Source organism: Indicator indicator, chromosome 10 (assembly GCF_027791375.1).
Source record: "Indicator indicator isolate 239-I01 chromosome 10, UM_Iind_1.1, whole genome shotgun sequence".
Lineage (NCBI taxonomy): Eukaryota > Metazoa > Chordata > Aves > Piciformes > Indicatoridae > Indicator > Indicator indicator.
The window spans coordinates 1,572,493-1,597,818 of NC_072019.1; the positions used below are offsets into that span (position 1 = coordinate 1,572,493).

General features: G+C 56.8%; 4 protein-coding genes across 4 annotated transcripts in view; 1 reads left to right on the forward strand and 3 right to left on the reverse strand.

Annotated features, from left to right (window-relative positions):
- ATF6 (activating transcription factor 6) overlaps positions 1–1,632 on the reverse strand; it is a 93,528-nt gene extending 91,896 nt beyond the window's left edge. Inside the window, exons 1-2 of the mRNA XM_054384196.1 lie at positions 1,554–1,632; positions 1,352–1,440 (exon numbers count right to left, since the gene is read on the reverse strand). Of these exons, the coding sequence (XP_054240171.1) occupies positions 1,352–1,440; positions 1,554–1,632 (168 nt within the window). The remainder of the gene's footprint in view (positions 1–1,351; positions 1,441–1,553) is intronic.
- Positions 1,633–2,154: 522 nt separating this feature from the next.
- On the reverse strand, positions 2,155–14,359 carry LOC128969228 (P-selectin-like). The gene is made up of 18 exons (XM_054383960.1): positions 14,328–14,359; positions 13,692–13,782; positions 10,625–11,014; positions 10,066–10,173; positions 9,776–9,958; positions 6,482–6,667; positions 6,163–6,348; positions 5,861–6,046; positions 5,567–5,752; positions 5,245–5,430; positions 4,922–5,107; positions 4,599–4,784; positions 4,283–4,468; positions 3,702–3,887; positions 3,026–3,148; positions 2,614–2,644; positions 2,379–2,434; positions 2,155–2,187 (listed from the first exon to the last, which is right to left on the reverse strand). The coding sequence occupies exons 1-17, from the start codon at positions 14,328–14,330 to the stop codon at positions 2,380–2,382; spliced, it is 2,658 nt and encodes an 885-aa protein (XP_054239935.1). The 5' UTR covers positions 14,331–14,359; the 3' UTR covers positions 2,155–2,187; position 2,379.
- A 5,661-nt stretch (positions 14,360–20,020) lies between these two features.
- LOC128969371 (1-phosphatidylinositol phosphodiesterase-like) lies at positions 20,021–21,046 on the reverse strand. Its single transcript, XM_054384197.1, has one exon. It carries the CDS (start codon positions 21,044–21,046, stop codon positions 20,021–20,023), a length of 1,026 nt encoding a protein of 341 aa, XP_054240172.1.
- A 355-nt stretch (positions 21,047–21,401) lies between these two features.
- On the forward strand, positions 21,402–24,922 carry HTATIP2 (HIV-1 Tat interactive protein 2). The gene is made up of 6 exons (XM_054384200.1): positions 21,402–21,533; positions 22,327–22,638; positions 22,717–22,824; positions 22,906–23,043; positions 23,792–23,853; positions 24,418–24,922. The coding sequence occupies exons 1-6, from the start codon at positions 21,402–21,404 to the stop codon at positions 24,641–24,643; spliced, it is 978 nt and encodes a 325-aa protein (XP_054240175.1). The 3' UTR covers positions 24,644–24,922.
- The last annotated feature ends 404 nt before the right edge of the window (positions 24,923–25,326 follow it).

A 25,326-nucleotide genomic window follows, 5' to 3' on the forward strand; every position in this document is an offset into this window, starting at 1 on the left:
ACAGAGCAAGGATTTTCTTGCTTAAATATGTCCTACAAACGTACCCTTCCTTACATAGTCAACTTGCCTCATAAAGGGAGGCTCAGTCTGCAGACTGCCTAGTTATTAGCCTGGAGAAGAGGAGGCTCAGGGGAGACCTTATTGCTCTCGACTACCTGAAAGGAGGTTGTAGACAGAGTTGGTCTCTTCTCCCAGGCAACCAGCAACAGAACAAGAGGACACAGTCTCAAGAGGTGCCAGTGGAAGTTTAGGCTTGAGGTGAGAAGAAAGTCCTTCACAGAAAGAGTACTTGGCCAGTGGAATGTGCTGCCCAGGGAGGTGGTAGAGTCACCATCCCTGAAGGTGTTCAAAAAAAGCTTGGATGTGGCACTTGGAGCCATGGTTTAGTTGTCAGGAGGTGTTAGGTATTAGGTAATAGGTTGGACTTGATTATCTCTGAAGTCTTTTCCAATCTGGTTCATTCTGTGATTACTTACAGGCTAAGACAAAGCTCACTAGAGAATATTTATAGTAAATATAACCAAAAACCACAGCCTGATCTATGTTCTATGAGGCTCCACACAGGTAACTAATGCTGACCTGCCAACAGGCAACACATTTCCTTTGTACAATTGGGCAATTCTCACATTTTCTCCAGCCCCTGGTGCTACAACACCTGTAGGAATGCTTTTAGTGCCTGGGGTTTATGTTGCAAAACCCAGGGACTGTGCTGGAGGTGGATGTGAGCAGAGCAAAGGCAGGAGGAAGAACACAGAGTGGAGAATCCATGAGGCAAATGCACGAGGGCAGAAAAAGCAGGGTGTACAACTGGACAGTGAAAAACACAGGGATCGATGCACAGGGCAGCAAGCAAAGGTTTTAGCACAAAGTCCTACAACAGACATTGAAACAAGAAGCCACCTTACAGGCAAGGTGATAAAGCACAGCACTGGTGGATGCAGATGCGCTCCACATTTTCAGGCAACCCAGACGCATACTCCTCATCGGCACGGACTTGTGGGGGGAGTCTACCTTCGTTAGGTCAGTGACAACACAGCTCTTCCTGGACAGAGCACCTCGAGCTTTCACCTTGAATACCCTCCTCTAACCCTGCCTTTTAAATCTCTAGCTTCAGTACCCACAGCTTATAAAGAAATCGACAACTCTGCATCCCAACAGCTAAGGCAGGGGCGACCGCGCGAAGGCCTGTATGCCACCGGCGATTCATCGAGCAGCAGGAGCGTTTCCTACCAGACAGCCGCTACGGCACCACGGCGCTGCTCCCGGGGATCCCCCGTCGGCGTCACCAACCCCCCAGCCGGGCCCTGGGAGCTACACGGCCCGGCCTCTCTCCGCCCCGTCCGGTACTCACCTCGGGCTCGTCCCTCGTGGCCCGCCGAGCCTCCGCGGCGCCCAGCAGCTCGCTCAGCTCCTCGCTCAGCTCCTCGCCCAGCACCGCCTCTGCGGGACAGACAGCGGCCTCAGCTCCGGCGGGCAGCTCTCCGACGGGCAGCTCCCCACCGCCCGGCCCCAGGTCCCGACCCCCAGCCCGCCACCACCACCACCGCGCTCACCCCAGTCAAGGCCGCTCCCCGGGGCCGACAGCAGTCCCGCCGGCTCCCACTTAACCTCCGCCATCGCTTCCGCCGCCATCGCTTCCGCCTTCCTCCCGAAGCCCACGTCTTCTTCCGCCCCGCGCCCGCCCCGCCTCTTCTACGGCGGCTGCCGGCGGACAGACGCCACAGCGGCGGCCGCACGGCCGCGCGTGGGCCCCCACAGCTCCTGCCCGCACCCAGGAGTCGCTTCCAGGCCTTGGCGATCCCCACCCGCACCCAGACACACGGAGACGGTTCGTTAGACACAGGCGTTTATTCAGGGCCCGCTGCCAGGAGCACGGGGGAGCCGCCGGGGGAGTGTCCAGTGGGGAGGGAGGCAGCTCCGTGAGGGGGAGCGCTGACAGCAGGCGATGGAGGCGGCCATGGCCCCGGGAGACTGTTGAGAGGTCTTCACGCGTGGGTGGTGAGGAAGGCAGCTCCAGGCCCTGGCGGGGTGCGTGTGCGTGTGTACGCAACGTGGGTGCAGTCTCTACTCGGCACCACTGGTCTGGGCTGCAGCCAGAGGGGTGAAGGCCAGCCGGGCCGGGGCAGCAGCTCCTGCTGGGGCTGGGCTGCAGCACTGGGGAGGTGGTGGGGTTTGGTCACGGCCAGGCTGGAAGCAGAGCCAGAGCTGATGGTACCTGCTGGGGCGCAGCACAGAAAGCTCCCCACCTGGGAGCACCCTGGCCGGTAGGACAGCTGCCCAGGTGACTTTCCCACGTGTTCCCCCTGCTTCTGCTGGGAGTCACGTTTCCAGCACTCTGCAAGAGCACAGGGTGCTGAGAGCAGCTTGCCGGTGCTCACCTTACAGGTTGGCATTGTAGGCTGCGTTGGTGAAGATGCCTGGTGATCCTAGGTCACTGGAAAACAGACACAAAGGCATCACCTTCCCAGAGACGGCAGAAATGTGAAGGGCAAGGGTTGAGCACGGAAATGCTCCCACTGCATACAGAGGGAGATCTCTGGGTGATAGCAGGGTGACTGCAGGGCTGTAAGGGGCAAAGGGCAGAGCCACTGTCCTGCAGAGCACAGCTCTCACCTGGTAGGGTTCAGGAGCTTCTTCTTCTCCTCTGATAAGTGTGCCAAAATGTCCACAGGGGTAGTGCAGATAGAAAAGAAAGAACCAGATTGGTTTAGTGAAGTACTTGAGAAGCTGCAGCAGCAGCATCTGAAACGGAACCAAGTTTGACAAGTGCTGGATGGTGCGGGGAGGGGGAAGGTGAAACAATTACTGCCTTCCTCTTTGCAATTAAATTCAGCCCTGCCCTCCAAACCTGGCTGCTGACCCTTCTAGATAGGCAAACTACCAAGGAAGCGTTGCTGGACCAAAGCAATTTGCAACAAATAAACCACACGGATTGAGGCGGTTCTGTCACACTCTTCTGATCGTCCCACCCTCCCCTGGGATGCTTAACTCTCTGGTCTGAGAGCTGCAGGAGATGTTTCTGTACCTCTCTCACTGAGCCTTTTGGCAAGGAGGGCAATGAGGGTCCCCGAGAGCACGATGCCAGCTACTGCCAGGGCCGTACCACTGCTGTAAGCCAGGACTTGCTTTAAGAAGGGCACACCATCCTCTGAAACAGATCCACAGGCCCACAGGGTTAGAAAGGTGTCAGGACTTCGCAGCACCCAAGGTGCTGGGGTTTACCCCACCACATGTAAGGTTTCACAGAATGGTTTGGGTTGGAAGGGAGCTCAAAGATCATCCAGGTCCAACCCCCCTGCCATGGGCAGGGACATCTCCCACCAGCCCAGGCCACCTAAGGCCCCATCCAGCCCAGCCCCAAACACCTCCAGGGAGGGAACAGCCACAGCCTCCTGGGGAAGTCTGCCCCATTATCTCCCCACTGCCACTGGCAAGAACTTCCTCTTCATCTCCAGCCCAAATCTCTACCCCTCCAGCTCCAATCCATTCCCCCCATCCTATCACTCCAAGCCCCTGTCAGTGATTACTGTTATTTGCAGCTGATTACTGTTTCCCAAACAAAAATGTGGTAGGACCAAGCCCTCATCCCTCCACCACCAGGACTTTTCAACAGGTCTTAGATGCCAGAAGTCATCAAAAAAAGCTGTGCTGCGGGAAGCTGGACCCCTGCAGTGGCTAGAGGAGCATTGGTCCCACCATACCTGCACAGACAGGGCGGTGCCTGGTCCAATTGCCTGTGGCTGCACACCGCAGCAGCTCTGCTCCCATCCGCACAAAGCCCTCCTCGCAGGAAAAGGTGCAGCTGGAGTTGTATGTGAAGTTCCCATGCAGGTGAGAGCAGCTCAGCTGGCCTCTGCTGGGGGGGTCCAGCACTGGGCAGCTGACAGCTGGAAATAAAGCACAGTGGTAGCATCAGTAGGACAGGAGCAATGGTGGTGGAGTGGGTAGGCTGGGGAGCCAGGGGATGAGCTGCTGTGGCCCAGGTGTGCTAAGGGGAAGGGAATAGATGTTAGAAAGAAATTCTTTCCCATGAGGGTGGTGGGACACTGGAACAGGTTGCCCAGGGAGGTGGTGGAAGCCTCATCCCTGGAGGTTTTTAAGGCCAGGCTGGATGTGGCTCTGAGCAACCTGATCCAGTATGAGGTGTCCCTGCCTGTGGCAGGGGGGTTGCAACTGGATAATCCTTGAGGTCCCTTCCAACCCTGATGATTCTATGAATGCTGGGGAAAGCACCCTGCTGTGTCACAGCACTGCCAGACACAAGTGTGATCCTGGAGCCTACCTGCACATCGTGGCATGGCACCAGTCCAGGTCCCAGTGGCTGTGCACTTGAGGCTCTCTGGCCCCACCAGCACAAACCCTGTCTGGCAGGAGAAGGCACAGGTAGAGCCAAAGGTGAAGTCCCCATAGAGGTGGGAGCAGGCAGCCTGACCCATCACAGGTGTGGGCAGTGCAGAACATTTGATGGCTGCAAGGGTAAAGAGGCACACTTCATAAAGGGCCCAAGGAGACTACTCTGTTGGGACCAAGGGGCTGGGGAACATCCTAGTGTCAGTCTCCAAGGCCACTAACACTCCGAGCTCTAGCAGTGGCTCTACCTTCACAGTATGGGGCATCCCCAGTCCAGGTGCCCATAGCTGTGCATTCTCTGCTGTCTGGCCCTGTCAATTCAAACCCTGTCTGGCAGGAGAAGGCACACGTGGAGCCAAAGGCAAAGTCCCCATGGAGGTGAGAGCAGTTCAGGTCTCCTCGGTCTGGAGCACTAAGCACTGGGCAGGTGATGGCTGCAGGAATAGAGACACATTTCAAGCGGGAGCCTGGGGGCTTCAAGGGTAAGTTATTAGGAGAACAGGACCAAAACACCAAAGGACATCCTAGGGTCGCAACCCAAGGCTTGTGAGACCTTGAGCAGCAACTCTACCTTCACAGTGTGGGGCAACTCCAGTCCAGGTCCCTGTGGCTGTGCACTCAAGGCTTTCTGGACCCTTCAGGGCAAATCCTGTCTGGCAGGAGAAGGCACACATGGAGCCAAAGGTGAAGTTCTCATGGAGGTGAGAGCAGTTCAGCTCTCCCTGGTCTGGAGCACTAAGCACTGGGCAGGCGATGGCTGCAGGAATAGAGACACATTTCAAGCAGGAGCCTGAGGGCTTCAAGGGTAAACTATTAGGACAAAGGGATGAAAACACCAAAAAACATCCTAGGGTCACAACCCAGGGCTTGTGAGACCTTGAGCAGCAACTCTACCTTCACAGCGTGGAGCATCCCCAGTCCAGGTCCCTGTGACTGTGCACTCAAGGCTTTCTGGCCCCTTCAGGGCAAATCCCAGCTGGCAGGAGAAGACACACGTGGAGCCAAAGGTGAAGTCCCCATGGAGATGGGAGCAGGTCAGCTCTCCTCGGTCTGGAGCACTGAGCACTGGGCAGGTGATGGCTGCAGAGGCAGAGAGGCACACTCCAAGCAGGAGCCTGGGGACTGCAAGGCTAAACTACTGAGACCAAATGGCTGAGGTGACACTAGGGTGTTCCCTAGAGATCAGTGCCACTGTGAGCTCTAGCAGGAGCTGTACCTTCACAGCGTGGGGCATCCCCAGTCCAGGTCCCTGTGGCCGTGCAGTCAAGGTTCTCTGACCCCAACAGCACAAACCCCATCTGGCAGGAGAAGGCACAAGCTGAACCAAAGGCAAAGTCCCCATGGAGATGAGAGCAGTTCAGGTCTCCTTGGTGTGGAGGGCTGAGCACTGGGCAGGTGATGGCTGCAGGGACAGAGATACGCTTCAAGCAGGAGCCTGGGGTCTGTAAGGCTAAACTCTTGGGTCCAAGACCCTGAAAAGTGCCACTGTGAGCTCTAGCTGGAGCTGTACCTTCACAGTGTGGGGCATCCCCAGTCCAGGTCCCTGTGGCTGTGCAGTCAAGGTTCTCTGACCCCATCAGCACAAACCCCATCTGGCAGGAGAAGGCACACATGGAGCCAAAGGTGAAGTCCCCATGGAGATGTGAGCAGTTAAGTGCCCCCTGGTCTGGAGCCCTGAGAACTGGGCAGGCAATAGCTGCAGGGGTAGAGATAACAAGTCAAGCAGGAACCTGGGGACTATGAGGTTAAACTGTTGGAATCAAAGAATCAAGAACATCCCAGGGTCAATCCAAGACTTGGCAGCAACTCTACCTTCACAGTGTGGGGCATCCCCTGTCCAGGTCCCTGTGGCTGTGCACTCAAGGCTTTCTGGACCCTTCAGCACAAATCCTGTCTGGCAGGAGAAGTCACAAGATGAGCCAAAGGCAAAATCCTCATGGAGGTGGGAACAGTTCAGCTCTCCCTGGTCTGGAGCTCTGAGCACTGGGCAGGTGATGGCTGGAGGACAAAGAGGCACGTTTCAAGCAGGAGCCTGGTGACTGGTAGAATAAATTGCTAGGCCAAGAGATTGGGGAACGTCCTGGTGTCACCCCAAGGCCAGTGCCACCGTGAGCTCTAGCAGGAGCACTACCTTCACAGCCTGGGGCATCCCCAGTCCAGGTTCCCGTGGCTGTGCACTCACGGTTCTCTGACCCCAGCAGTGCAAACCCCATCTGGCAGGAGAAGGCACACATGGAGCCAAAGGCGAAATCCCCATGGAGGTGAGAGCAGTTCAGCTCTCCTCGGTCTGGAGCACTGAGGACTGGGCAGGTGGTGGCTGCAAGAAGACAGCAGGCCTCAGACAGGATAGATGAGCTTAAACCTAGTGATTAGGGCTGGATTCCAACTGAAACAACCCCAAATCTATGGTGATGTGTCTCTGATTTTCCTTGCTTACCCAGACAAGTCTCACCTCTTCAAAAACAACAGTAATGTAGCTGGCACAATGATTTTTCTGTCATATGAATGATTTCTGAGGCAGGAAGAGCAGCTGATGCTGTGTCTGAGCACTGTTTATCCCCTGCATTACCCCAGGTCACAGCCCCTCACACAAAGGGTCACAGCTGCTGCTGTCCTACATGTCTCCCTGGGCTGGAACTGAGATCTGCTTCCATTCTCATCACAGTGGCAGGGGGAAGGACACCCAGATGGCTTTGAGGTTGTCAGGAACCAGGATGTGAGGACTGTGACAGCTGTAGGGGTTATATGCTAGCCTCCTCAGGCTGTGCCTTGCTTCATGCCAGGGGCAGCATGCAATGTTTGCTAAGGTGAGCAGCTCCATGGCCAGGTTAGTGCCAGGACATCTAACACCACCAGCACCCTGCCCAGGATAGGACAGACCCCATTCCCTGCATTCAGACTGACACCAAACATTTTTCTTGGTAAACTTTTCCTTTCACATCTATTTTACGGGCAAGCCTGGTTTCCCACAGAACCCCCTGAGGTGTCTATGGGGGCCCCAAAACCTAGCACCGAGGCACCCCCCAGCAAGCCACCCAGGTTTTGCAATACAAGGGGGCCCTCTTCCACACCCTGCTGACCATGCACTGCAGCCTCTATGCTTCTGTCACCTCAAACCCCTCCTGGCAGAAGGCAGCAGATGTGGAGCCGAAGAGGAGCAAGCTGTGCAGCAAGCTGGGAACAACGACCTAGCCCTTTTGGGGGGCAGCCAGCTAGGGGCATGGAGTGGCTGCAGGCAGACAGGGAGGCACTTGAGAGCAGGGCAGGCAGCCGCACCTTTTGCTGTGCCTGCAGCATCATCAGCCTCCCTGCAGCACCATAGAATCATAAAATTGTTAAGGTTAGAAGAGACTTCAAGGCTCATCCACTTCCAACCCCCCTGCCATGGGCAGGGACACCTCACACTACAGCAGGTTGCTCACAGCCACCTCCAGCCTGTCTGCAAAACCCTCCAGGGATGAGGCTTCCACCACCTCCCTGGGAAACCTGTGCCAGTGTCTCACCACCCTCATGGGGAAGAATTTCTTTCTAACCTTCAATCTGAATCTCCCCACTTCTACTTTTGTTCCATTCCCCCCAGTCCTGTCACTCCCTGACACCCTAACAAGTCCCTCCCCAGCTTTCTTGTAGCCCCCTTCAGATACTGGAAGGCCACAGGGTGGTCTCCTGGGAGCCTTCTCTTCTCCAGACTGAACAGCCCCAACTCTCTCAGTCTGTCTTCATAGCAGAGGTGCTCCAGCCTGCAGCACCATCAGCCTCCCTGGAGCAGCAGCTTAGGCTGACTTTTGGAGAAAACCCAGCTGGCAACACATGCTGACTCAGCTTCATTGCCTGCAAAGGCAACTAACTGTCTCATCTAATTCTTTGCAAAAAACTCATCTGTAAAGACAGCAGGAAAAAAACAACGAGCTGGGAAATAAAGGTTTTGGGAACTTGAAAAGCCTGGAGCAGGCAGACTCAGCTTGGCATGACTGGGAGGACTTGCAGAAAATTGGGAGCCAGCTCCTGACACACTGGCCACAGGACAGTCACAGAATCACAGAAATGTTCAGGTTGGAAAAGAGCCTCAGCATCACCAAGTCCAACCCAGAACCCTACTCTACAAGGCTCACCCCTAAACCATAGCCCCAAGCACCACATCCAAACCACCTTGAAACATCCAGCACTGGGGATTCCACCACCTCCCTGGGCAGCACATTCCAATCCCTGACCACTCTTGCCATGAAAAAGTTCTTCCTATTGTCCAGTCTAACCCTACCCAGTGGCAGCTTGAGGCCATTCCCTCTTGTTCTATCACTAATTACCTGGGAGAAGAGACCAGCAGCAGCCTCTCTACAATGTCCTTTCAGGCAGTTGTAGACAGCAATGAGGTCTCCCCTCAGCCTCTGTTTCACACTAACCATCCCCAACTCCTTCAGTCACTCTTCACCAGATTTATTCTCCAGGCCCTTCCCAGCTTCCTTGCCCTCCTCTGCACAGTCACATCACCTCTCTGTGCCTGTTCCCCTTAACTGCAGAAAGCAAGCCCCAAGCTGGACCACAGGCTCAGCTAGCACAGGCAGCAGCAGGAGCACTACATTCAAGGCAGCTGTTTTGTTCTTTCTTTTATATGTTTATATATTTTTATATATAAAAACACACAGAGAAGCCCTGCCCTCCCCCGATACCTCCTGCCAGGTCTCCTAATACACAGGTCCCCAGCTGTGTTCTGTGTCTGCTTCAGACCTCATCTTGTCCCATTCCTGTGGAAGGCTGCAGAATACCCATGCAGCACCACAGGGAAGGTGGAGCAGGGCTATTGCATGCTCCACCAAAGCTCAGCATCTCTCTGGAGCACACAGCACCTGGTTACATGTGTTCAAGCCACAAACAGGAAGACTTTCCCTGCCCTTGCAGCATGAAATACCACAGATTTCTCTCCTTTGTGGCTTCCTGCTGCACTCTGTCCCTCCCAGCTTGCATCTAACCTCAACTCACAGATCCTCACACAAGTCAACCCAGCTCTGCCAAGATACACCCTTCCTCTGGCCACAGGATAATAGCCCTCCTCACACTTCTCTGAGGACCCCTGAAATGCCAAGCAGCTTGCCAATGTGGATTGGACCGGGCTTGGGGAGGTGGAGATGGTACCACCAGGATGACAGAGGTGCCAAGGCACCAACCCTGCACTCAGTGCACACAGGGTACTGGTACCCAGCTGAGAGTCAGGGAAGAGGAGCACTGGGACAGCCAGGGAGAGCAGGGGCTTAGCTGGAGCTCCCAGCCCCTGCTCCCTGCATGCAGCACCAGGAGCTGCTTCCCCAAAGGGCAGGGGCACAGCAAGCTCAGCCCATTGGTTGCCTGAGAAGTGTTAGGCACCCAGGGCTGGCCCTGCCAAAGGATCAACATCATATCCCTGAGACCCCCAGCCACTGACAGGCCCTACCTGTGCATGTGGGGACATCTGCAGACCATTGCTGGGAAGCCAGGCACCGCAGCGTGCCTGCCCCTTGCTGCTCAAACCCCTCCTGGCACCAGAACGCGCAGGTGGAGTTGTAGCTGAAGTCTCCATAGGGATGGCTGCAGTTCATGAGCGCTCCCTCGGGCTGGAGCTTGGGGCACTGCACAGCTGGGAGAGACACAGCACCGCCAGCGCGTTAGCAACACAAGGAGCTTTGCTGGCACGCCTCAAGCTCTCCAGCAAGGAGGGAGGAGGGCTGGGGATGGCTGGCTCACCCTCCTGGCACTCAGGGCCACGGAAGCCAGGGTAGCACGCGCAGCGGTAGCTCCCGATGGTCTCCACGCACTCGCCATGCTGGCTGCACGAGAAGGGCTGGCAGGAGGCTACAGACACACAGAGGATGCTCATCAGGAGCCATTGGCCGTGCTGCTGAGGTTTCTAGCCCAGCCCAGCCAAGCCAGGTTGGTCAGCAGGAACCACTGGCCATGCTGTTGAGGTCCCTAGCCCAGCCAAGCCAGGTTGGTCAGCAGGAGCCACTGGATGTGCTGCTGAGGTAGGTCCCTAGCCCAGCCAAGCCAGGTTGGTCATCAGGAACCACTGGCCATGCTGTTGAGGTCCCTAGCCCAGCCAAGCCAGGTTGGTCATCAGGAACCACTGGCCATGCTGCTGAGGTCCCTAGCCCAGCCAAGCCAGGTTGGTCAGCAGGAGCCACTGGCCATGCTGCTGAGGTCCCTAGCCCAGCCAAGCCAGGCTGGTCAGCAGGAGCCACTGGCCATGCTGCTGAGGTCCCTAGCCCAGCCAAGGCCAAGGCTTTGTGCCGGTGCCCACGCTCACCCTGGTAGCAGAGTGCCTTTTTCCGCCGGCTGCAGGGCTCGTCGTTCCACTTGCCCGACTCCTGTGGCCTCTTGATGTAGATCTCCACGCAGTCCTGGTTGGAGCGGCGGTTGTTCGGCTCCCCAGCTGCCCAGTTCTCTGCCTCCTTTGTCAGTGCTTTCTTGGTGCCCACCCAGGTCCAAGTGCCACCCAGCTTGCGGATGCCGATCCAGTAGTAGCGCCCATGGAAGGGCAGGCTCTGGTTGAGGTATTCGATCTCCTGCTTGTTCTGGATTGCCACCAGATCAGTGAAGAAGGACTGGCAGTAGTTCCTGGCCTCCTGCCATGTGTAGTCCCCTTGATCACTGTAATGGTATGTCCAGGCACCCACCTCTACCCATGTCACTACACCTGCAAGAGAAGACAAGGTCTAGCATTGATGCAGAGAGGATGGGAGCCAGGTTGGGGATGGATTCCTTTGGGACAGGAGGGTGGGCTAGGTCTGGCATCAGGTACAACCAGCTGGATGAGGAAATGGGACAAAGGGACAAATGTGGGTGAGAGTACATGGAGGCCTGGGTGGATCAGGCATGGCAGAAGGAGGTGAGGTGGGACAGAGAGGAATGGCACAGGGATGAGGAAGGTGAGAGAGATTGGATGACGGCTGAGACAGACAGCAGCATGGCATGGGATGGGAAGGAAAGCCACAAGCAGTGATGACAACCCCCGCAACGGCCCAGCTCCATAGCTCTGCTCCCCTGCTGCTTCCCAAAGGGGAAACCCCAACACTGAGATGGTTCCTTAAACAGTTCCTTCAAGACAGTTCCTGCCTTGTGCACAGAAGCATAGCTGTTCGTTTGTCCTGCTTTACAGTTCCACATGAAAGCCAGCTTGGACCGAGGTAAAGCAATCACTATGTCCTCAGCTCCAAAAACATTCAGACCCAGAGCTGCTCATCTGAGCTAGAGATAGTCTGAAGCGTCTTGTAAAATTCCATATTGCAAAACAACCTCTTGCAAAAGTCAAGTTCACAGCCTGGTCGTGCCCACCAGCCTGAGGTTAACGGGAACCCACACCCAGAAGTGAAGGACGCTCTGCTGAAACCCTACTCTTATTTACAGCGTTTTGTACCACAGCTTGATGCAATCAATGCTTTTTAGCCACACACACACAAAATCTTCCTCTCTTCTCTCCAGAAGCAGGTATTTCCACAACTGCAGAAAATGATACAAGGATCACATCTCCATCTGTGCAGAAAGTGAGATGGGGATCAAAGTTTGCTCCAAACAACTGGCCTGGGGTACCCTGCATCTCAGGAGAAGTCAGGCAGGCACTGTGGTCATGCAGGCAAAGATCTGAGCTTTGCAGATTAGAAATTAATTTAAGGTGTCCCAAATCTAATTAAGGCTCTGGGTTGGTCAATAATTCCTGGTTTTTCAAAGCAAAATTCCCATAATTAGCCTGGTTTTCCCTTTGAGAGAGCAAGCTATCCATTTCGCTAAAAAAAACAACAAACCCAAAGCTGAGGAAGACATCATGGCTTTCAACAACAGCCCTCATCTTCATCCTTTGGTAGTTTGGGGCTTCAGGACAGAAGATCAGGGCACTTTCTGGGCCCTGTCCTCATCTCTTGGTCCTCACTACCTCCCTAGCACAGCTCAGGGCAGCTACCCTGCTACGCTCACCCCTACCCCTCCCCCCCCAACCCCCAAACCAATAAGGACCAAGGGAGTCCATCTGCTATGTGCCTATCCTCCATATGCTCTCCCACTTCCTTCCTCCAGCTCCACCACTAACACCTTCTCTGAAGCACAGCCCACCCCACTGCTTTTACTCAGCCTTATGTTAGTTCTCCCTGCCCCACCTGGAGCTGAAGCCCCAGGTGGGTGCTGTTTGCCTATGCTTGGACCCCACCTCCCTGGCAGCCCCCAGCCCCTTCCCCCCAGGGTGGTGCTGAGCACCTGCCACACTCGGGGTGCCTTTGCTTTTTTGTTTTCCCCCAAGTGCTAAATCTCAGCTTCCTCCCGAGGCTTCTGCATTTTCCTCTGTTCCTTAGCTCAACCACAAAAGGTTCTTTGGAAAATAACTCGGCTCATTGAGGACCTCTACAGACAGTGCAGGCACCGGCAGGGTTTGCTCTGTGCAGTGCCGATGCTTGAAGGAAATATCCTGCTCTGGTTTCTTCTGCTGCTGTCAACGAGCAGCTTTAACTCTGCATGGTGCTGCCCCAGCTGTGCTCCCAACCCTTGCACCTCTGGGTCCTGCAGCTGCATCTGTGCCTGGCTCTGAAGCAGGGGCATGGATGCAGGCAGCAGGGAGAGGAGCTGCTGCCTTTCTCCAGTTCATGGTACGGTTCACTGGCTGCCATTGCCATGGGGGTGTGACTGAGTGTGGTGGGTTGAAATCCCCCCCCCCCCAACATAAAATTGCTAGCCCAGCTCAGCTGGAAGCAAATGAAAGCTGTATTTACAAGTCAAACTACAATCTAAAATGAAATGCAATGAATATGTACAAAATATACAAAATATACAACATTTACAGGTATTTACAATTGATAAACAGCACAAGAACCCCCCAGGACAAAACCAGGGGGCTAATAATAGCTTCCCCACCAGGGGGCTAATAATAGCTTCCCCACTCCCTGCCCCCTTCCTTCTACCTCCACCCTGTACATGAGGGTCAAGAGACAGAGCAGAGAGTTGTTTGTTAGTACTTAGCCACAACAAAGAACACAGCCAAGGTCAGCAAATCCCAGCAGAAGCACGAGTTGGTATCTCCCAGAGTGAGGAAGCCAAGAAGAGAGAAAGTTAGTTTACCTATCTAAGTTTTATAGCAGATATCTGCCCAATGGGATTGTTTGGAACTCATTATTTTCTGTTTTACACCCAGTAGTGATTTATTTACATGCTACCACTTTCTGTTCAAGATCTGTGGAAAATTTTCCAGGCACAGCCTGAAACTACCACACTGAGGAGTCCCCAGAATAACATTGCTGTCCTTCCCCAGTTTCCTGGGCCTGCAGACCCCTTGGGAGCAGGGAGTGTGCTGGGAGTGTGCTGGGAGCACCAAGCAGAGGTGGGTGGCTTACCCCACGTGATGGCAGCGATGCCCAGGCAGCAGATGCCAGGGGAGCCCAGAGCCCATGTTCTGCCAGCATAGCGCCGTCCTGCAGCAGTGTCCTGTGTGCCAGGGAAGAAGGCTTGAGCATGCACGTCCCACAGGGGCTCACACACACCACTCTGCACCCACCCTGCTGCCAGCTGGTTTGGATAGCCACAAGGGCACACTGCTTGTGCCAGCTCACATGCAGGCATGTGCAGTGCCACCAGCATGGATATTCTGCAGAAAGGGCCCCCCCCCAAAGAGAGGCACTCTGGGGAGGCTGTGTCCACAGCACAGCTGAGCGGTGGGGGAAGCTGTGACAGCGATGCTGTGACAGCTGTAACACTCCTGGGGAACCCCTAAGTCCAGGGTATGCCCTGTGTCCCCTGCTCCTCCCTGCCCACCCAAGGCTGGCATTTGCCTCCACAGCAGCAGTGCCCTGGTTGCCTGGCACAATCTCATTGCCCAGGACAGGGTCTCTCCAAGGCAGCCTGTGCCCCTAATATGGGTCTCCGGCAGTGGCACCAGCTCCTGCTCTCACCCACCCACAGCCTTGCCCTCCCAGAATGCCCTTTTCCAGGCAGACCCCAACTCATCCTCAAGGAAAGGAGCAGGACCTTACCATGCCAACGCCACAGCCGCACCTTGCCCGGTCCCCAGCAGCACCAGGCACTTCTGGCCCTCAGCAGGCACCGGGGCTCACACTTCCTCCCCATAGCTCCCTGCCCTTGGCCTCTTCCCCTCCCGCCCCAGCCCTGCTGCCAGCCCGCATCCTGCCCTCTTCCCTTGCCTCTCCCCCAAGGGCTTTCTCACCCCCAGAGACCCTGCTCTGAGCCTGGGGCCAGAAGGTAAGGATGGGGGCAGCCCGGGCCATGGCCGTGGTGGGGCTCAGCTCAGCACCTGCCTTAGGGTGCAGGAGCTGGGAGTATCCCCCTGCCGCCATGACAGCCTACCCCAGCGCCCACAAGAAGGTGTAGAAGTGTCCAGCCCCAGCCCATGGTGCCATGGGCACCTCTGTGACCCACCATGTCCAAGTCTGGGTGCCCACACTGGCAGAGGATGGCAGAGGGCTGAGGTGTGATGAGCTCCCACGGGGGCTGAGCAGAAGTGTGGCTCGCAGCCTCCTGGCTCCTGTGCCGGACACTCTCCTCACTTGCAGGCTTTCTGCTCTGGCTTGGAATCTCCATATACCATTTATAAACAGTCACTTACACAATGTATTTTCCTGTCTTTGCCTGTAAGTCTTTATGAGAAAGGTCCAAAAACACGCCAGGGGAACTTCCCCTGAGTTGTTAATATCCTTTATGAACCTTCATCAATGCTTTGGGAACATGCCTCATTGTGTCCACCTCACCCGGATCATTCTTGAATCATCATCAATCTTTCCTTACCCCATTCTGCTTCTAAGTAAAGTAGCCCTTGGCAGAGTTTGCTGCAGGAACTGCTCTCTTTCCCAGCTAAAGCCAAAGTGAGAGCCATACAGGTCATAAACATTTTCCAGTTCCAGAGAAACTGATGCTGCTCCAGTGGGACTCGTGCTAGACAAAAGGAGGAACCCATCCCATTACAATGACTTTAGACTTGGCCAATGTAAATGAAACTCAGTTCCTGTCTCTGGATATCTTCCTTGCAAATATTTCACTGCAATAGTCTATTTTTGTGGGATTGCTGAGGATGAACCTTTGTGTCCAGTAATTCAGGATCACTCCCTTCCTAGCAGCTCATCTGCAGAGGATGCACGATTACAGCAAGGGAAGAAGTATCCAGGTGGGCAGGGTGGCTATGGAAGAGCTGCTGGGGCAAGGAAAGCATCTCCAGAAGCCGAGAGTCACTCGGGCAGGATGGGAGCTGCCTCTCCCACCAGTGAGAGACCAGCTGGGAGTCAGAGCTGTGCCTTGGGTGCAGAGCCTTGGTGGGGAGCAGTCTGTGCCCCTGCCAGTTTCACTTCTGCTGCAACTGGGCATGGCAGGGCAGAGCAACAGAAAAAAAAAATACCCCCACCTTTATTTTTGTAACTACAAATAGTTTCTGGTATTGCTTTAAAAACAGAAAAAAGGTGGCTACCACTGTGAAGGGCAGGATGTGGCCAAGTTCAAAGCTGTTTGTGGGAACCAGTACCCCATGCCCACAGATACCTGGGTTTAGAGAGGAGGGTCGAGGGTTGTTTTGCAGGTAGTGGGAAAAGGCACACAGTGGAAGGGAGGGAAGGCCCAAATCAGCTCTGCTGGAAGCTGATTAATCACCAGGAATTCCTTTACATCTCAGGTGCTTTCCAAGGCTGGCTCCCAGGGAAGGATTCAGGATGCTGCAGGGCACGTGCTTCCCACTGGGTTCCTGCTGCCCCACTTGCCAAGGAAGGGCCTAAGCTATACCAAGGGTTTCCCAGGCAGCAGGATGGTGCATCCTTCCCCCCCCCCCCTTCCCCTCCCAGTCACCCCTCTGAGGACACAGTGTGAGCTGCAGGTGCAGTGACACTTTCCTGTACCATCTCCTCCCCATCCCACTAACCCTGCAGGGAACGGGGATGGAAGGTGCCTCCTTTGCTGTGCTTTGGTCTGGTCCTAAGCCAACAATGTAAGTGATGCTCTTGCATGACAGACCTGCCACAGGCTGTATATGTGGGGAAGAGTATGGGTGCCCCATGTATCACAGTGCCACAGGACATTAGAGGTTGGAAGGGACCTCCAGAGATCCAGTCTAATCCCTCTGCCAGAGCAGGATCACCCAGGGCAGTCTGCACAGGAATGCATCCAGCTGATTTGGAAAGTCTCCAGAGAAGGAGACTCCACAGCCTCTCTGGGCAGCCTGCTCCAGGGCTCTGTCACCCTCGCTGTAAAGAAGTTTCTCCTCATGTTGAGCTGAAACCTTCCCTGTTCCAGTTTGTCTCCATTGTTCCTTGGCTTATTGCTGTGTACCACCCAAAAGAGCCTGGCCCCCTCCACTTGACACCCACCCCTCAGCTATCGATAGACATTGATCAGATCCCCTCTCAGCTTTCTCCTCTCCAGACTAAACAGCCCCAGGGCTCTTAGTCTCTCTTCACAGGGGAGATGCTCAAGTCCCCTAAGGATCTTCATGGCTCTCCCTTGGATTCTCTCTGTATGCCACCTCCAAAGCAGTACTGAAGGTGCTGTGCAGCTGGCAGGGCTGGGCAGCCCCCCAGCAGGCTGTGCCCACAGGGCTCAGCAGAGGGAAGCAGCTCAGCTGTTGCAGCCACTGCTGCCCTCTCAGGCTGATGCCCTGCTCCCTGCCTGCACACTGTGCTGTGCTGTGGGCACGGCCTTGTGCACAGGGCAAGGATATGATCCCTGCACAAGCGTTCCGATAGAGCACACAGGCACTGGCAGATGCCCCAGGACCCTGCAGAGCCCCAGAGCCAAGACCAGGCTGTGCCCTCCGTTGTGTTGTCAGGACGCAGTGGAGCGAGACCCTGGGGACAGGGGGTGAGTGGGGCACCCCCATCACCAGCACACCACAACTATCCCCTCCTCCCCCCAAGAAGTACAGTTTTGTTGTTTTCAGCTGAGGCTCCTGCCCCAGCATGGCACAGCCTGTTCCCCTCCTTGTGCAATGTCCCCCAGCAAACCACAGAGGAACCGAGTCACAGCCTGTCTGGCTCAGCTGGCCCCAGCGATACAGTGAGCGCCTTCCTGGGGAGCCCCTGCTCCCCTCACCCCTGCCAGCAGGGAGGCTCAGCAGCCCCCTGGAGCAAGGAGGCACCCTGTGTAAACCCTGCAAGAGCATGATGTCATGGTGAGCATCCATACCCTGCTGAGACCCTGCTCCTGCTGTGCCCCCACTCCATCCTGAGGGCTGAGTTGGCTCTCCCCAAGTCCTGCAACACCCTGATAAGCAGAGGCTTTGGAGGTACCTCCTGAACACAGGCAGGGGACAAACTTGTTTGACTGAAAGGGTGTCCCTGAGCTGCAGGGTGCCTTTGGGAATGCCTTCCAGTGTGATGCTTTTCATAGCCCAAGGTGCCAGGCCCTCCTCTGACAGCCATGGAAGGAAGCACCTGACAAAATCTTTTCCTATAGCTTGAAAGTCTTTGTCCACACAAAGTTGCTCTATTCAAGTGCCACCCTAGCTTGGAAGAGGTGAGATGCAAACATTAGCTGGGGCAAGAAGGATGGGGATTCTTCCAAGACAGCACAGGGGCCATGGCACTCCATGACCCCAGCTGCAAGGACCCCGTGGCACTGGGGCAGCCCTGGCTGCAGGGTGCAGGGGCAGTTTTAGGTAGTTCAGGTGATGCCCACCCCACAGGCTCCTCCTCAGAGATGTTTCTTTGATAGGGGCTGTAAGGAAGCTTTCTGCTATGTACTTTTCCCCCACCATGCTGGTGATGGAGAGCCTTTGAGCTGGGCACTGCTGCCAGCTGGATAGCCCTGCCCATGCTGCCTGCCAGCTCCCTGATGTGTGGCACGAGGAGATAAGGGTTCACCAAACAGGATGTCAGGGCTGTAGATAACACTGAAGTCATCTTACTGCTTGTGTGGTAAACAAGTGGCTCTGCCCACCTGGGGAATCCCAGACAGCACCTCTGCCCTGCCAGCAAGCCAGGGCACAGGGTGGGTACAAGGTGCTGTGAAGCTCCCAGGATGTGCCACTTCCAGGAGCAGCCCTGCAGCCATGAAGCCTTAAGTTATAACAGAACCACCCAGCCTTCAAAGCCGCTCCTGGGAACTGTGAGTGCTCTGCCTGTGCCCTGCCCAGTTCTCCATGGCACTGCGTGTTCCTGGAGGGCTGGGACAGGCCACCAACCTGCAGGGCCCTCCCTCAGTGGTACCCATCTTGCCAGCACAAGAGTGCCAGCTAGAGCCATCACACTGGGTCAGCACAGGGGCAACAGTCTCAGGCAGTGGGCACTGGCACCTCAGACACCATTAGTGCTTTGGTCATGTGTCTGATTTAATGCAGTGAATACAATCTTCTCCCATCTTACAAAGGAAGGCCAGAGACAGATTCTTGTTTGTCACCTCTGTCACCCCCTGCATGCTGTCACCTGATCCCCTCCCACTTGGCTTTTGGCAGCATGGGCTCTGTCCTCCCCTGGTCCCCCAAAAGAGCCACCACAATCTGCCACGGGACAGTGGATGAACAAGCTTAGCACCAAGAGCTGTGACTCCAGCCAGGGCCAGCCCCTGCGGAGCAAACAAGGTCTCCTTCTCCAGCCAGGAAATCCTGTGGCGCCCCCTCCAGCAGGCACTGAGCCCAGCTGTGTTTTCCACCCAGAACAGAAGCATCCTCCAGGGCGTTCTTCACCTTTTGCAGGCCACGGCTGATCTCCTCTTCTCTTTCTCGCCTCCCTGCACCTTCAGTGCAGCTTGATGCTTCTCCTGTGGGATCTTGGTTATCTCTTTGCTCCAAGGAGCTATTGCCAGGCTATTTAACTTGCTGATTTATCTGCTGCAGGTAGAGCAGGTGCTGGAACAACAGGCATTTTAAGGTCTTTCTTACGTCTCAAGCACTTTACTGTTGTAGATCTACCAAATGCCCTCTTCTTGCTGTTGCAAACTGCCATGCTTTGCCCTGTGCAGCCTTCCCCAGGGATGGGGTAGCCCCATCTGAATCACTGCTGCTGTGGCCATCCAGCTCTCTGTGCACAGGGTCAGTGCCTGCTGAAGCTGCCTCTCTCCAATGGTCTTGACTTTCGGGGCAAGTCCCTGCAAGAAAGAAAAGCAAAAACTAAAACAAGAAGGGAAAGGACGTTACTAACCATTTGTTGTCACCTCCAACATTTAATGTAGAATCATAGAACTGCTAGGGTTGGAAGGGACCTCAAGGATCATCCAGTTCCAATCCCCCTGCCATGGGCAGGGACACCTCACACTAGAGCAGGTTGCTCAGAGCCACCTCCAGCCTGGGCTTCAAAACCTCCAGGGATGAGGCTTCCACCACCTCCTCTGATCTCCCATAGCTCTGCTTTAAGAACAAGAGAGCTACAAACACTCCAGCCATGGGCAGAGTGGTCGAGACTTTTTCACAGCAAGCAGCAAGAGCAAGAGGTTGTTTCTGCAACATAGGGAGCGCTTTCCTAGCTATTTACCTAGGTTATTTACCCTTAACAGGAAAAGGATTGTTCTGCAGAGAGGTACTTCAGGTGGACTCACCAGCCCGAGAAGAGGAAAGGCAGGACTTTCTCCTTCTGTCCATCCCTGCTGCTTTGCTGGGAATTTGGCTGGTGCAGCCATGCACTGGGATTCTCAGGAGAGAATGGTGAGCGTGGGGCACCCTGTTCTGACCACAGCTGCCAGCCCTCCTCTGTCACCTCTGGCACTATCACACTGCAGTTACCCAGTGGCTTCGCAGCGCTCAGCCAGAACTAGGAACCCACTTTTGCTTCACGGGTGCTGAAGTCCTTCGGCAGAGGCATGGCGCTGGGAGCAGCAAGCGTTCCGCCGGACAGCGGCGCGGGTGATGAGCGGAGCCGTGCCGCCTGCGGCCTCTGTCCCTTCTGCTGCAGGAGTGCCGCAAGGGGGCGCCAGGAGCTGCCTGGATGTGTCTGCCGGCCCACGGAGCATTGCTCTCCATGATGAGCCGGAGGAGCCCTGCCCCGGGGAAGTCCAGGATGACAACCCCCCAGCGCATGGGCTGCCCCCTCCGGCGCTGCAGGTGCTGGTAGCAGCGGGGGTTCACGAAGCGGGCCACGTCCTCAGGGCAGGTGAAGAGCCCATTCCCGGAGCAGAAGGTGAGGTGCATGGTGGCGTGGTCCCCAGCAGCTGCCCTCTCCAGATGCCGCCGAGCCCGAGCCCACTTGCGCTCCAGCGAGAGCACGTTCCAGGCGTCGCTGATGCTCAGCTGCTCATAGGGGATGCCCAGCACCTCTCGCGCCAGTGCCTCCAGCACCACGATCTTGCCCCGCACCTGTCCCAGCGTCGGCACCTCCTCCTTGCACCATACGTGGTCCTGTCCCTCCTCCAGCAAGCAGCGGTGGAGCCAAGTGGCAAAGCCAGGCCGGGAGAAGATGGGCAGCTCCTCCTTGATGCGCATGAGCACTGCCTCGCCAGGGTGGGCGCGGAGGAAGCGCAGGGTGCGACGCAGGACTCCTCGCAGGCTGGCCCGCTGGAAGGTGCAGAGGTGGTAGACGTGGAGCTCGCCTCGCACCAGCTTGCAGCGCACATCCAGGAAGCGGACACCAGCTGCCAGCTGGGCCTCCAGGCCCCAGCTCTGGCAGCGAAGGCGACGGCCACCAAACAGGCTGAGGGAGTCATGGGTGCCAGGGATGGAGAGGTGGGAGAGGGGCAGGGCATCAGGGAGCTCTGCCATCCAGTCAGGGCAGCAGGCTGCTGGCTGGGATGTGCAGTCAAATGCCGTGCTGTGCTGGCACCGCTCCGGCATGCTGCTGGGAGAACAGGAGCCCCAAGGCCTGGCCAGCCCCACCTGAGCCCTGCCCTGGAAGAGAAGCAGGATGTGAGCAGTAGAAGCACTGCACAGCCACTGTGAATCCCGGTCCTGCCCCTCCCCAGTGGTATCTCCACCACCACATGAAACCCTGTGGCATGCCCCACACATATAGCTGACAGTCCAGCACTGCCTCATCGTATGGTTCCCCTCCCACTCTCAAACAGCTATCCACTACCCCTGATCCTCAGCACATCCCAGACTCCCCATCCTGCACCCACCTGGGTTGGCCTGTGGCCGTGGATGGAGTGCACGTCGTGAGTGCCAGGGGCACAGTGGCAGCTGGAGCGGGATGCTGGCCATTAACCCAGTGACGGCGGTGACGCGCATCCTGCCTGGCAGCGGCACGTGCACGGGGGATTCATCCTCAGCCCTCGGCAAGAGGCAGCATTCAGCAAACATGCCAGGCAGGAAAAATCACCTGGCTGGTCCTGAAAGCAGCCATTCCGCACCTCCCTCCCCAGGAATCAGGACAAACGGGATTGGGGTGCCATGGGGCCCCTTGATGCTACTTGTGCGAGAGGCTGTGCAGAGCTCCCGCGTGTCTGCTCCAAAGCCATGCCCTGGGCTGACCTGGCTTCCCCCTGGTCTGGTGATGATTGCCATCGTTCCTGTCATAGAGGCAACACACAGGCAGAGATCTGGAGCAGGAGATCTGCTTGCCAGCACAGCCTGAGACCTCCTCGTGGGCTTCCCTCGAGAAGTAGGCGCTATCCTCTTGCTCTTCTCACCGGAATCGCCACGGCCAGGCTGCTCCTGGAGGGCAGGGGTGGGAGCCCCATGGCTGTGGCCGGGTCCCCTGCGGTGCCTGCGGGGAACTGACACCTCCTGCTCACGGGACATAGCTACGAGGCACCCCGGTGGCAGCACATGCTGAGCCCAGTGGCTTTTGGGGGAGCCACTCAGCGGGTCGCAGACCCCTCTGTGCATTCCTCCCGGGACACAGGGATACCCTCCACCTGAGCAGGGAGGACACTGAGATCCTCCGGTGACACTCTGCCATGAGCTCTTCGACCGCAAAGACACCAGACGGTGAGAAAGGACGGGGGAATACCAGCAGACGCCTTTCGGTGCGCGTTGGGAGCGGCAGCGGGGCAGAGGGGGGTCCCTTGGGGCAGCCCCCTGCTCGGGGAGGGACGACGACAGGGACCACGCACTCCCTGGGCAACCTCCCACAGCCCTTCAAAAAGGTATGAATGTTGCATTTATAACCGCAGGGCGCTACGCTTCTGCCTGCGCCCCTTCGTCGCCGCCGGCGGGCGGAGCCCGGCTTGGCCGGCCCGCGGGCGGAAGCCAGGCGGCGGCAGCGCTGCCGTCCTTGCCCGGTTCCGCCCTGTCGCCGCTCCCTCAGCATGGCGGCAGATAGGGACGGTCGTGGCGGCAGCGGCCGGACCTGCTTCGTGCTGGGCGCTTCGGGCGCGACGGGCCGGGTCTTGCTGCGGGAGCTGCTGTCCCGGCGGCTCTTCGCCAGGGTGACGCTGATCGGACGGCGCCGGCTGAGCCTGGGCGAAGAGGACTCGGGGGTGGCCGTGGTGCGCGGGGCCGGGGGTGCCGGGGGCGGCGGAGGGCGACCGGGGCGGGCGCGCTGACCCTCGACCTCCCCGCAGGAGCAGGCGGTGGTGGACTTCGAGCGGCTGGGCCAGCACGCTGCCGCCTTCCAGGGACACGACGTCGGCTTCTGCTGCCTGGGCACCACCAGGGCCAGGGCTGGCGCGGTGAGTGGAATGCCAGGGGCAGGGGCTTCGCTCGCCCGCCCGTTCTCCGCCGTGCTGATCCTCCTCTCCGTCGTCCCGCAGGACGGCTTTGTCCGTGTGGACCGTGACTACGTTGCACAGGCTGCAGAGCTGGCACGGGCAGGGGGCTGCAAACACTTCGTGCTGGAGTCCTCCCGGGGAGCGAACCAGCACAGCCGCTTCCTCTACCTCCGTGTGAAGGTGAGGGGACAGCTGGGGTGGGCTCCTCCTGGGACGCTGGGGAAGGAAGCAGGAGCTGAGGTGTCAAGAGATGCAAAGGGCTCTAAGGGTCCTCCTGGTGCTGAGGACAAGGGGTTGAGGGAAAGGTCCTGGCAAGACAGTGATGTGACTGGCTTCATCCAGAACAGCACAGCACCCACACACAGCATCCATCTCCTTCTTCAAAGCACGGGAAAGATCTGCTGGGTTCTGCAGCCCAGCCCCACATTGGGATGAGTTCTCAGCTAGGTGGCGAAGCTCAGGGCTGTGCGCAGATGAGATGTGAGCTCTCCAGGGGTAGAGAGCAGGCAGTGTCCTCAGGTGGGACCATACCCATTGTGAAAGTTTTTTTTCCTTACATACGTTGTCTGCTGCAGCCCTCAACATCACAGCTGAACACACTGCTGTCTGCCAGTGTCTTGTGCCAGGGTGCCCAGGCTGGGCATTCATTATGTCCAGACGCTGTCTCAGGAGTGTCAGTTGCAGTTAGCAGGGTGGTTGCAAGGGTGTGCTGCTGACCAGCAGTCATTGTCCACTCTGGACACTCCCCCCCTGCTGCCTTCTCCTGAAGAGATGCTCACTGCCCAGGTGGTGCCTGACCTGTACCCCTTTGCATTGGTGCCAGCCTGCCCCTGTCTCAGCTACTGTCTTCTGCCAATTGGTGGAGTGGCAGGAATGGTGCTTGAAGTTCTCCTTTGCCTCCTTTCATCCTGCCCAACTGCTCTGACAGGGAGAAGTAGAGAACCTGGTCCAAGCTGTTGGTTTTGATCGCTGTACCATTCTCCGGCCAGCGTGAGTAGTGGTGAAGGGGGGAGGGCACAGGGCTCAGATGGAGAATTGCCAGGGCAGTGGGCTGGGATGTGGAGAAAGCAGGAAAGAATGCCTAAGAGGAGGGCTGGGGAGGGAAGCGGAGAGAGCTACCAGCTGCAGCTCCTGGATGAGCACACAGAGCTTCCCAGTGCTGCAGGGAGGAAGAACACCAGCTTCCCACAGGCTGGCCCAGTGGTGGTGTCAAAGGCCACATAAGGAGCACAGGCTTGGGCTGAAAACAGAGGTTGGGGCAAGTCACAGCTTATCTCCACAGAGACCTTGAGTTTGTGCAGGGGAGATAGCTGTGTCCTTTCAGCTGTACTGTGCTCCCACTTGCCTCCAAGAATTGGTATCCTCATTCAGTAGCACTGCAGGGAAAGGAGTTTAGTGTCCCAGGGCTTGGCTCAGTCACGTTTCAGGACCCTGCCAAATCCCCATATGGGTTTAGCAAGCTGGGCTGGGCTCCTGCTGAAGGTGGAGGAACCAGTCTGGCCTTTCCCTGGGAGACAGTTTGAGCCTGACCCACTTTACCTCCTCCCTCTGCAGGGTACTGCTGTGCAAGCGCCAGGAGTCCCGGCCCATGGAGTGGGTGGTCCAGCAGTTCCTGGGTGCTGTGGCTTGGATCTTCCCCACTGCTTACTCAGTGCCTGTGGAAACAGTGGCCAGGGCTATGGTGGCCAGTGTGCTGCAGCCAGGCAAGGGGAAGGTGGAGGTGCTGGAGAATGGAGCCATCCACCAGCTGGGAAAGGCAGTGCCACAGCAGGGCACTTAGAGCAAAACGGGATGGGCAGGAAGGAGCTTGATTGATCGTTCAGATGCTCTTCTGGGCCGAGGGTGAACACACACATAGAGGAGCAGGCTGCTTGCAGGCTAACATGGAGGTAGAGGTGCACTTCTTTGCATGGCAGCTAATAGTGTCAAGGGATCAAAAATGCAGGTGCTGGCTGGTGGGTGAGGAGAATGATTGTGCTCTGTTGCCTGGGTCCAGCATGTGAATCTGGGTAAAAACTCTGCAATCCGGGCAATCCTTTGAATTCAGGCCTTAAATAAAATCCTGTGACTGGTCTCTTGGTGGCATCTTTGTGTGGAAATTGTCTTTGTTTCCTGCACATTGTCATCCCAGCTGCATCTGCTTGCAGATTGTGTGTTTTGGTGGTCCCTTCAGGAGCGCACATGGGCAGCCAGACTCAGGAGAGCAGAGACTGCATGCAGCTGCCTGTGCTGGGGCTGCATCCTGCAGAGCACATGGTGGCACCAGTGCCACTTGGACTGTGGAGCTCCTGGTGGCTGATGTGCTGCCTCTGCTGCAGTAGGTCTCTGCAGACACACAACATGGGCCTTGTGCTCATGGATCTGCCTTAGGTGCAGAGCAGCTGCTGTTCAGATCCAGGCTGCCACGTTGGTACCTGTAGTGGCATAGACATCATGCAGATACTTGCACTGACTTGGAAATAC

Coding starts and splice junctions, on each gene's coding strand:
- LOC128969228 (XM_054383960.1), bottom strand. Junction 11,015..13,691: donor CATCGCTGCCATCACGTGGG/GTAAGCCACCCA, acceptor CTTCTCTTGCAG/GTGTAGTGACATGGGTAGAG. Junction 5,108..5,244: donor GGATGCTCCACGCTGTGAAG/GTAGAGTTGCTG, acceptor CTATTCCTGCAG/CCATCGCCTGCCCAGTGCTT.
- LOC128969371 (XM_054384197.1), bottom strand. CDS start 21,046: ATGCCGGAGCGGTGCCAGCACAGCACGGCATTTGACTGCACATCCCAG.
- HTATIP2 (XM_054384200.1), top strand. CDS start 21,402: ATGCTGGCCATTAACCCAGTGACGGCGGTGACGCGCATCCTGCCTGGC. Junction 21,534..22,326: donor CAGGCAGGAAAAATCACCTG/GCTGGTCCTGAA, acceptor TTATAACCGCAG/GGCGCTACGCTTCTGCCTGC. Junction 23,854..24,417: donor TGTACCATTCTCCGGCCAGC/GTGAGTAGTGGT, acceptor CTCCCTCTGCAG/GGTACTGCTGTGCAAGCGCC.